The sequence below is a fragment of the Populus alba genome, chromosome 11, assembly GCF_005239225.2.
Source record: "Populus alba chromosome 11, ASM523922v2, whole genome shotgun sequence".
Taxonomy (NCBI): Eukaryota; Viridiplantae; Streptophyta; class Magnoliopsida; order Malpighiales; family Salicaceae; genus Populus; species Populus alba.
The window spans coordinates 5,570,761-5,582,435 of NC_133294.1; the positions used below are offsets into that span (position 1 = coordinate 5,570,761).

The window sequence follows — 11,675 nt, forward strand, 5'->3', positions numbered from 1 at the left end:
TAAATGTATTTGTAATTTTTCCTTTAAAAGTTCCAAACATATAATAATATCCTATAAAAAAATTATAAACAAAAAAAAAAAAAAAACCTTCCACCATCAAATGTTAAGTCGATGCACCATGGTAAATAAGTGGAATTATATTTTTTTTAATCATAGGATCGATTTTGAGAAATTTTTAACAATAAAAGCTGAGATGGAACATTTGTAAATCTAAAAAAAAAAAAAAAGACATGGAACATTTCAAATTTTAAATAAATTAAAATAAGGTCCATATTTATAGATTATGATTCTATATTACTCCTTGAGTATGACTTTTATTAACAAAAACTAACAAAGAAGACAAATTCACTCTCCACTTTTTCATAATGTATTGTTCAATGAAAAAGTGTTTTGGTTTTTTTTCTTAATAGATTTTGTTTTTAATTTTATTCTTTAATATTAGATTTATTGAGATTAAGTTTCACAATTTTATTTTATATATGGGTTATTTCGATTTCATGACCATGGTGTAGGTTTGGTGGGTTGACCTAGGTTGACTCGAATTTTTTATCCTTTCTTAATTAATTTTTTTTTTTAATTTTATTGGTCAATATTGAGTTAATTAAAAATTAAATTTTATAATTTATTTTGATTTTTTTATAAGGTTATCATAATCTCATAACTAAAGTAGTGGTTTGGTAGATTAACTCGGGTTGACACATATTTTTTTTTGTCATTTATTAATTGAATTTTTGTTTTAAATTTCATCCTTTAATATTGAGTTTATTGAGAATTAAGCATCATAATTTGTTTTGATTTTATTTCTAAGAAGTTATTCTAGTCTCATGACCATGATCGTATGTTTAGTGAATTAACTCAGGTTAACTCGAGTTTTTTTTGTTCTTTTTAATTGATTTTTTTAATTTATCATTAAACATTAAATTAATTAGAAATTGAGCTTCAGAAGTTGTTTATAAGTTCTTTCAATAGGGTTATCTCGGTTTGATGATCTAGGTCATGAATTTAGTAGGTTAATTCAAGTTTACTCAAATCATTTTTCTAGGTCTATTTTTTAATTAAATTTTGGTTTTTAATTTTATTTTTCAACATTGGATTTATTGGGAATTGCATCTCATAATTTATTTTGATTTGCTTTCTATCGATTTCAAGGTCTTATGAACCAGATCGTTGATTTTATAAGCGAACTCGAGTGAACACAGGTCAATCTTATATATTGTTATCTCAATATTTTTTATAAAAAATATCTTGTCTTCAATTCTTTTAATCAAACTATATTTTTAATGGTTGTTTAAGCTATTATTCAACTCACTAAGTCGACCGAATCATATTAGATTAACCCCTATACCATTTAATTTTTTTTCTACTAGAAAATATGTTATCAATGACTCTATATTTTTTTTGTAAACTAAAAAAAAATCATCAGATCAATAGCGTAACATATGTAGGTCAAAGAACTAGTTCTTAGTTAGAAATATACAATGTTTTTTTTTCTTATTATTATAATTGCCAAATGTATTATGAGAATTTATTTAACTAAGTGTTTGTGTTATTAGCTCAATTTGTCATCACAAAGTTAACCTAAAAGTTATAATTATTCATTTTTAGTAAAAAAAAGTGATTTGTTTTTCATTTTTCACTAAGCCTAATTTTGAGTTGATTGGGTTAAATAATTGGCTCAATTAAGTTGGGTTAGATCCATGATTTGGATGGTTTGATTAAAAAAAACATAACTGCACTAAAATGTGATGTGTTTTAGAAATTTTATTGACAAAGCCATGTTTAATAACTATGTTTATATATATATAAATCAATCTTTAGAGGAAAAAAGTCCATCCCTAATATTATTTTTACTTGAATTTGCTAAAATTAAAAGAGAACTTTATGATAGGGAAACGTTAAACAGTGTTATTGATCTTAAAAAAATAAATAGTATTGTTACCTATTTTTGGTTCCCGTATAAAAAAAATGAAAAAGTACAAAATAATATATATATTCAGAAGGAATCCAAAAAAATAATAGAAGTGAGAAAAGGATGTTGGAACGCCCATAAAATGGCTGGAAATTGGTTGAGGAGATTAAAAAATATAAAAATTGAAATTTGATAGTATATTTTTTAACTGGTGAGAGCCCTGTTAACAAATAAAATTTAATTTTGAGGAAGAAAAGTTCAAAATCAGATGTTTATGGACTCAATTAAATTTTATCTAAGGTTTAATTGAATTTATAAAGGGTTTGATTGCAAGAAAAATTGATTTTTAAGTCAATTTAGGCTTTTGTTAGAAGAAATTAAAGTTCTAGGATCTAATTATAATCTTGAAGAGTTGATTTGATCAAATAAGAGGCTTAATTGCATAATTATTAAAGTTCAATGGCCAATTAGAGATTTAATTGCGCTAAAATTAAGGGATCCAATTACAATTTTTGTGGGGGATTGATTACAAAATGGTAAGAAAATTTAATAACCAAATCAGACTATTTGAATTTTAAAACGACGCCGTTTCCTGTACACTATTCATTGTCTCCTTCGATAACCGTTTCAGCAGTAAAAGCCGAGACGTTTTCTGCAGCAAAGGCGCTAAATTACATCTGTTATGGGGCACCTTTTTAAGGCTGTTATCACTCTGCATGATTAAAAGCCAACCGTTACAACCACAGGGCATTCTTTGGCCTATAAAAGCTAGAGAAAGACAATGAACTGGAGGCGAAAGAAGGGGGACGAGATAAAGGAGGGTAGAAAAACAGAGAAAGGGAGAGTGAAAGGAATAAAAGAGAAGAGAAAGGAAATAATACAGAGGGAAATATAAGAGGAAAAAAGAAAAGAAAAAAGGGAAACACAAAGCAAGGCCGAACAAGGAGAGGAATATAAGAGCAAGGGAAGAGAAGAGGAGAGACCGAACATGAAAAAACAAAAAGAAAACGTTAGAGAGCCAATACTAGAATCGTCATAGCAACTTTGTGCCTGCATTCTCGCTATTTGCAAGAAGGAGGATGAACAGTGTGAAGGTAATTAATTACCTTATGTTCTTGCATGCGTAAAATTTCATGAGTGCATTTCCTAGTTGGGTCACTGGCTTGGGCCAGTGACCAGGTTAGTGTTGCTTGGCTCCAGCCCAGCTTGGAAAAAAAAAAAATTTTCCTTTAAAAAAATTATTTAAAAAAAAAAACTATGATTTTCCACAAATTTTTTGTTCAATTTTGCTTAATATTGGTTTTTTATTTTTATATCATAAAGATAAAATTCCAGTATTAAAGTATCCAATTTTCATCAAAACATTAAAAAAAAAATACTTTTGTTTTTAAGGATACGACCAAGTCTCTAAAAAAAAAATCATATCATATTTTTATACAACAATAATTCAAAAATATATATTAGCATGTATTTTGGCTTTAATAACCAGTTTATTAAAGTTACGAGAACTAAGCCAATATTTTAAAAATTTTAAAAAAAATTGTTTTCTTTTAGTATCTGGGGTTACGACCTTATATGGAAGACATATTCTGAATATTAAATTCTTTTGTTAATGTTAGAATGGTTAGGTTTTACCCAATAAAATAAGGATTTCCTTACCGATGATGACTTTTTTTTTACAATAAATGGACCAACAACTAGAAAACATGAAAAGACCTTAGATTTTATCAGACAATAAAATAATACAGTTTACCTTAGGTCAAACGTATTTGGAGGTGTTAATACCTTCCCTTTACGCAACCAGTCACTATATCCGATCTTTGAGACCAGTTATGATTTTTATTGATCAAAATATTAGGTGACAACTCTCATTTCTGCTTTCCACATATAAAAGATAAGAATTCATTATCTTTCTATAGTTGCCTAATGGATACCAATATGAGAGTGGAATTTTCACCAGTGACGTTGTATACGTGTGACAAATATTACATAAAGCGTAACAGTTTCGAAGGGAATTCTATTTTAAATTTAAAAAAAAAAAAAAAGAGTTTGAATCCAAACTTTTTGAAAGAGGCCGGGGACATGAGCTGAGGGATATTATCCTAACATTATTTCTTAGCGGGAGAACCACTTGGCTTATCATGCACGCGGGTCTGAAACTGCATGCACAAGATTGTCAACTGTCCAATGCTTTCCCATACATGTAAATGGATTGACCACAGAGATGTGGGTTTCTAGCTCATCATGACGATGCACACTAACTAGCTAGATAAGGTCATGGAACCTGGGCTAGAACAATCCCATCGAGCTATCTGTTCTTATACAGAATCCCTACGGTGGGAGCATGTAGTGTTGACCATAAATCAGTCACCACTTGCTGCTGCCCCTGCATCTAGCTAGTTTTCCTGGCACCCAAAATCACAGCCTACGGACAAAGTAACAGCCACCATATTTTCCATTTCTTGGTTCTTTTCCACTCACTTTGGATACCCCAGCTCTTGTAATCCACCCAAAAAATTGCAGCCTGAGGACATAGAGATTGTTTTTGTAGTCATGGTCATCATACCTGATGGTTCATGAAAACCACAGTGCTCTGTGTTGTAAATGACGTAGATGAAGAATTTTGTGACAGAAGAGTGGTAATTGATACATCCAAATCGCTTAGTCAAATCGAAGTAGAAGTGAGTATTAGCACTGTTATCGCCAGTGTGCACGTAAATAATCTGCACCAATCAATCAAAAAAGTTGACCCTCCCGTCAACAACTACTCCTATCTCTGGTCTGTATGTTCATTTCTGCCACAAAAGTTTAAAATCAATGGATATTATTCGTCGATAACACCAATCCTTTCCGTTTTCGTATCAGTTTCTATGATTCGTGCAAGAAAGTTGTTCTAATTAGGGCTATTTGTTTAAACCCTTGGGATACATGTGAATTGGATTCTTGAACCCTAAAATCCTGGATGGGAGATGCAACAGTACACTTGGAACCTCGCAGGAATGTAATAATTAAACTTGAACAGAGAGTTAATATAAAAATATTTTTGAGGGATTATCTAATAACGCAGTGGAAGATTTGTTGAAATGATATTAAAATACTTTTTAACTAAGTAATCATAAATTTGAATGCCATCATCTATAATTATTCTTCTAATTAAATTAAGAAGTTATGTAATATTCTTCTAATTAATTAAAAAGTTTAATGAAAATACAAGGACGAGTCTACACAATGCAAGGAACTTAGGTTTGGGGATGTATTAGTGAATAAAAATAAAATCATGAAAAAACCTCAATTTAATCCACAATGTATTATGCATTATCAATTGATTTTCGATTTTTTTTATTTTATCAATTATATTCCAAATATAATATATATAAATATTAAACAATTTATTTTTAAATATATTAAACAGTTAATACATAAAAGTTAAGAATAAACCACCAACTAAAAACCTTTTATCTTTTAAATAGAATTTAAATTTAACTATTAAATTTAAATTCTATTTAAAAGATAAAAGGTTTTAGTTAAGTTTTAAATTTTTCTATAGATAATTCAAGAAGGTGCTTGGAGGAAGTGTTTTTACGAAGTAATCTTATTAAAAAAAATTCTAATTATCATCTGCCGCAAACAAATGTATATGGAGTTCCATGACACCATGTGTACCTATGAAATCTAATTTAAATACTACCTTAGGTTGCTAAGAGGTAAATAACTTGGGTAATTATTGCATAAGTTAGCGAAGAAGCTAAAATCATCTAGTAGTTTTAAACATGTAAATGTTAATGTAAGTTTTTTAATCTAAATTTGAAATTGGTTAGGGCAGCAATAAATAGATTAAGATTTTATAGGGTAGATTCAGCCCATGGCACGCTGTATTTCCCAATAAAATAAATTTATATTTTTTCGAGTATATTTTACATCTGCCCTAGAATTTCTTCCAAGAAACCACTACGAGGCGGTCGAAGTCATGGTAACAAGCCAAATGACAAATTCATGAGGCTACAGTATGGATTCCTTCAGCAACAAGTCAAACCTAAAAGCTGGCAGAAAGTATGGGAATGATATCAGCTCAGTTGGAAGTGAGTTCACATTATCCGCAAACATTCACTTCCCACATGAGTGCATGTACATGATGAATCCATTTTCTCCTAGCTACACCCTAGGGGGTGTATACCGTAGACTACAGGATATACATAAATTGATAAGCATATTCCATACATATATATATATATATATATATATATATATATATATATATATATATATATATTGCTTGAATAAGGAACAAAATACATTTGGTCCACAAGTTCTAATGTTATCTTAGATCCAATATTAAAAGAAAGTCCATAACTAGCAGTTCGAACAATATAATAAAATAAAATAAAAAACTAATTCAAACCCTAAGAAAGAGAGAATTAGAAACTAAGATCACAAGCACGGAACCACAGCTAGCTCCCGTCTCCTCAGAGCTAGCTTCCACGCTTCTATATCTGCAATCCGAGAAAAATTCACCAACAATCCATTTAGTAAACAAAAACTTCACTGTTCACACAGGAAATAAATGTAACTTGACGTATATTGATCAATTTGTGTGCGTCAACTAACTGGCTCACATCCTAAAATTCTTGGTCAACCAATACATACATCACCTTCATTTCTTCTCAAGAATCTAAATCATAAAATGCATGAAAAATGGCTTCATGAACAGAAGAAAATGGTCTCAAGAATCAATAGAATCGAACTCACATGTTCACTAATGGAAAGGGGTACCAAATAGTAGAGAGCGCCATGCTGGAGGGACTCCAGGGTGATACCCCACTCGTTGGTGAGAACAGGCTGACCAGAGGAGTGAATCAACAAAATATTATCACCGAAAGCCTCTCTCACATTAAAGGGTCCCATAGCTACTTCAAATGCAACATCATTGATAAACACCGTCGACCTTTCATTGCCACCGGACACCCCTAGACCTGACAACCACAGAATCATTTTCTCTGAAAAAGAATGTCAAAGCTAAAGCCATGGTCAATCAAGCCATGCACACGTCCATCTAGACAAAAGATCGCAAATTGGGGATCCAAAATGACAAATCTCGCATCTTTGAGTCCTATATACAGTACATGTTATTTTTTCTTTCGTTCAATAAATAGAAGATCTGCTACTAAAATGTTTGATAGATATTATTCTTCGGTCACTTTCATTAAATCTTGGGTCAATTTAGCCCCACTTGGTAAATTTGTATCAATTCATCAAAAAAGAATCTTGGTACCATCACATTTCAAGAACATGCTTGGAGCTTGTTCATCACGTGCTCGCAAGAAGGGCATTAAGCAAAATTCTAAAACTAGACAAAAAATTTGTTACCTTGAATTTGACTAATGGTGGATTGAGTGGAAACAGTACTAGTGTTAGCTGAAAGAGGGAGAGGAGGAGCAAGATCGATGCTATTAGTAACTGGGGAGGTGGGAGTGTAACTGAGCTGCGGTTGCATCTTGAGGTTTCTCTCTTCATGGTTTACTTTTTTGGAAGCACTGGAATTCGTTATCTCACTAAGCAAGAGACTAGGGCAAGGCCCAACTGTGTGATCTTGAACATGAACCACACTTGATAGCTCAGAGAAGCAAAACCCTTGAGTAAAAGCCACAGTTTCCCCTCCAGTCTGTTGAACGGGGAAGAAAAAGGGTTCAGACACAAATTCATTTTGGGATTGAAAATAGGTCTGGCTAACTGAGCTGTTTGGCGAATTGGAAGCATCAATAAAAGTGGGAGAGCTCAAAGAGAGAGTCCTTTTGGACACTTTTGGAGAGGATTTTTCTGAGGAAGATGATAGAGACGATGGAGCTGTGAGAGAGTGAGTCACAGGTTTGGTGGTTGAAGGGGTAATTTGTTGTTGTTTTGAGTTTTGAAGATTTCTCAGCTTGTGTTTGCTTCTTGATTTTCGGTTTTGAAACCAGTAAAAGACGTTGGCATCACCAACTTGGCCATACTCTTGTAACTGAGCTCTGATCTTCCTTATCTCATCCCTTGGTGGATTAACCATCCCAGAATTGAAGATTGCTTCCAAAATGCGAATTTGCTCAGGTTTTGGGTTCCATCTCGGCTTTGGCTCTGGACTTCTCTCTTCACATCCAGGAACTGCTAGCAAAACAAGGTTTAGATGTACACAATCTATTAAAAGCCCTCGTAACAGTAGCCATAGTATGATCATTTTAATGAGCACTTTCTCGGGTTGGAATTATGTAGTACACACTGTAAATCATTCTATTATTTGTCAACAATTAATATCACTTCCAGAGGACTATATAAAAAGGATAATTAAGAATACATTTATATAGATAATGACAAATTCATGAGTGATGAAGTGGGTGACGGGCTAGAAAGCCTAGGCTTTGTTTAGGATTGAAAAGCATATGCGACTATCATTGTAGAGAAGTATGAAAAAGGATAAAACTTACTTAAAAGATAGATAATCTATAATTGCAAATTTTAGTGTTTATTACCTGATGCGTAGGGGTTTCTGTGGCAACCAGTTGACATGAGAGATGAAGGGTTGATGTCATGCTGCCATTGGTGGTGGTGGTGAGGGTTGCAAGGTTTCGACTTAAACAAACTAGGCCAGTGTCTGTTTGATGAAGCCATGATGACAAAAGGCCAAAATCTTAATAAGTTAAACACCTTACTCTACAGTAGTCAATAAAAAGAGAACCAAGAAGAGATAATATATAAGCCCTTTAGGTGCTAGCTTTAGCTTGCGGTGCTGAATGCTCTAGCTTGGCAAAACACAACATCCCTTCTTATAGCCTCTTCACCTACCCCTGCGTTCATTTTGTCTCAATTAATAAACAGTGCTCCCCAGCTCCCAAAGAAAATATATAAAAAAGAAAAACAATCAGATTATATATGTATAAAATGCTATTGAATATGAAATAATTAAGTTTATAAAATAGACAGAACCACACAACAGGAATCGCCTGTGACAAGATAAACCAGAAAGGAAATGAAAATAAATAAAAAGGGAGGAGAGAAAGTACACTCCCATCCCTACCCTTCAGTTTTGCATTAAAACTGAAATACTTGTACTATACTCAAAGTACAAGCCAATCCCTTCGAACAAGAGGCAAAGGAGATAAAGAAAAAATACATGCTGGGTACTTAATTAGAATCTTTATCAGAGTTGACACATGCAGAAGCTCTTAATAAAAAGTAAAATAAAGTGAAACGAGAGAGGGAGGGAGGGAGGGAGGGAGGGAGAGCTAGTAGCTTTAGAGAAATGGGTACTTCTCATCAGTTTGTCTCTTTCTTTTTTCATGTACTAGCAGTATATTTTCTTTCCTTACACAGATTTCTATAGAGTGGATTCTCTTGCTTCATCACTTTGGTTTGCTTGCAGGTTATTAATGGTGGTGAGAGAGGGGATAATAAGTGAGGGATTATTCTAATGGAAGAGGTTGTTGCAGGAATAAATAGGGTAGAGAGGATGGTGTGGAGTTTGAACTTTAAAAGTCAAGAAGTTAAGCGGTGGCATAGCAATTCGCATGTAGGGTTTGATTGGAAAATGGTGGTGGTACAGTAATTGCTTGTTCGACTTATTTTGGGCAAAGTAAGCCGTGCTTTGGATTGACTCGAGGGCCTTTATTTATTTTTTGTTGCTTAGATTTTTACTATTAGTCAAGCGTGATTTTACTTGTCAAAGATTCATCAATGTTTTATCTCTACGTTCTTAATTCCAAATCTTCAAAACCGAGTTGATTAAATGCTAAACTGAAAATTTGGACTTGAACAGGAGAGGAGATAAGACTGGAGCAATACTTGCTGATTTTAGAGAGACAAAGGTTAAACCCAAAATCAAAAGTACATTGTTTTAATTGTTTTTTTTTTTTAAAAAAAATAAATTGATTTAGATTAACTTCTACCCTTGATCCCAGCTTTCAACCGAATCAATATTAATGTGACAAGAACTTATAACTATATAAGAGAGGATGAAATATACCTTTATTTTTTTTTAGATTAATGTGGATGTTTAGATCAATTTGTACGCACCTCGACTAATCTCATGGATCTTGAAGTTAACGACCATGTAAACTTCCAGTGACTCTAAGGTTTGTGAGACTCGAATTAATAATCTATAAAGAGCAAACTCAAAATCTGATAAGTTAAACTACATCACTGAATGTTAAATATATCTTTATTTTATCATCTTCGAAAGTTGCATAAAATTACATTAAAATAACAATTAGGTTTTTAGCACATGTTAAATTATTATAACAATCCAAAACTGATTTAATATTATCTCTAACACGTTCACCAATTGAAACTTTTTCACAATTAATGTTTTTAACGCATATTAAATTATTATAACAACCCAAAAGATTTATTTTTTTTAGTTACTACTACGGAAATGGTTTTATATATTATCTCTCATAATAGAAAATGAATTGATATAACTTGAGGTGTAATAAGACATGGCAGGTTCAATTGTTCTTTCTGGGAGGTTATAAGTTATTTCTAAACTTTTCAAATTTCATGATTGGAACCTTTTCTTCTTCTTCTTCTTCCAGGTAACAATTTTGAAAACTGCTCATGATTAGCATGTAGTACCTTGACAATTAATGAAAAGTCCTCCCATATATTTTCAAGTATTTTTACTTATTAACACCATTTTTAAAAAAATAATATTAGTCAAATAACATAAATAAAAAAGATGATAAAAGAACACAATTTGGTAAATGTTGCATTTTAAAAATATGGTATTTCAAAAACTTTAAAATGAGCTAGCACAAAAAAATTGAATGAATAAAAAAAAAAGATCTTAAAAGTACATCGAAACTACAATTGCGACACAACTAGCATCATAAAAAAAATTGACAAGAGAAATTCAACAACATCAATAAAGGTCTTTAATGGTGCACAAAGTGGGCCACACTCTCCGTTTAAAAACAAGTGAGAATTACAATTATGAGAAGAGAGGAGACAAATGAAAGAAAGAAATAAAAAGACCTCGGAGAGACATCAACCCTCCTATAATATCTCACATCGGCGGGTGAGGAGTTAGTAGTTGGCTTTATTAGTAGTGCTAGTTGTTAACTTGTCATACACGTTTTGGAGCCATGCGTTGTCACCAAGAACAAATTCGTGAGGACGGTAAGACCCAAAGCGGGCAATAACTAGTAGGTTGGGCTGGGTTATTACGTTTGTATCAGAGCCGACCTCACTCGTTGTCTAGTTGTGCCGACGGGGTCATCAGGCTCCTTAAAAGGGGTGGATTGTAATATCCTACATTGGTGGGTGAGGAGTTGGTAGGTAGCCTTATTAGTAGTGCTAGTTGCTAACTTATCAGATGCATTTTGAAGCCATGCATGGTCACCAAAAATAAATCTGTGAGGGCGGTAAGGTCCAAAGTGGACAATATCTAACAGGTTGGGCCGGGCTGTTACACTCCGATTGTGACATCTCAAATACCATCAGAAAAATCCCGACAAAACAAGTCCAACGACACTAAGAGAATTTACCAACAGTGACTAGAGTGAACCACACTCTCCATTCAAAAACAAGTGAGAAATTGCCAGTTATGACTAGTTGGTTCAATCACAAATCAGTCTCCCATCTAAAAAGTATGTATTCATTAAAAAAGCCATAAATTGCTCTAGAAATTAACAAAACTTTAAATGTTGTGGGTAAAACACTATGTAAAAAAGCATTGTTCACGCTTTCACCTTTCACTATGGACTTATTATGACAAATTTTAATTTTTTTTCACGTCGATTGC

General features: G+C 32.5%; 1 protein-coding gene across 1 annotated transcript; it reads right to left on the reverse strand.

Moving 5' to 3' along the window:
• Positions 1–4,386: 4,386 nt before the first annotated feature.
• Positions 4,387–8,657, reverse strand: LOC118062656 (WUSCHEL-related homeobox 9). The gene is made up of 4 exons (XM_035076490.1): positions 8,410–8,657; positions 7,274–8,044; positions 6,656–6,879; positions 4,387–4,632 (listed from the first exon to the last, which is right to left on the reverse strand). Exons 1-4 carry the CDS (start codon positions 8,546–8,548, stop codon positions 4,387–4,389), a joined length of 1,380 nt encoding a protein of 459 aa, XP_034932381.1. The 5' UTR covers positions 8,549–8,657.
• Between the last annotated feature and the right edge of the window lie 3,018 nt (positions 8,658–11,675).

Excerpts from the sequence above, each read along its gene's own strand:
- LOC118062656 (XM_035076490.1), bottom strand. The coding sequence starts at position 8,548 with ATGGCTTCATCAAACAGACACTGGCCTAGTTTGTTTAAGTCGAAACCT. Across the intron at positions 8,045-8,409 it reads CAGAAACCCCTACGCATCAG|TTCCTGGATGTGAAGAGAGA; the intron begins GTAATAAACACT and ends TTTTGCTAGCAG. Across the intron at positions 6,880-7,273 it reads CACCATTAGTCAAATTCAAG|GTCTAGGGGTGTCCGGTGGC; the intron begins GTAACAAATTTT and ends TGTGGTTGTCAG.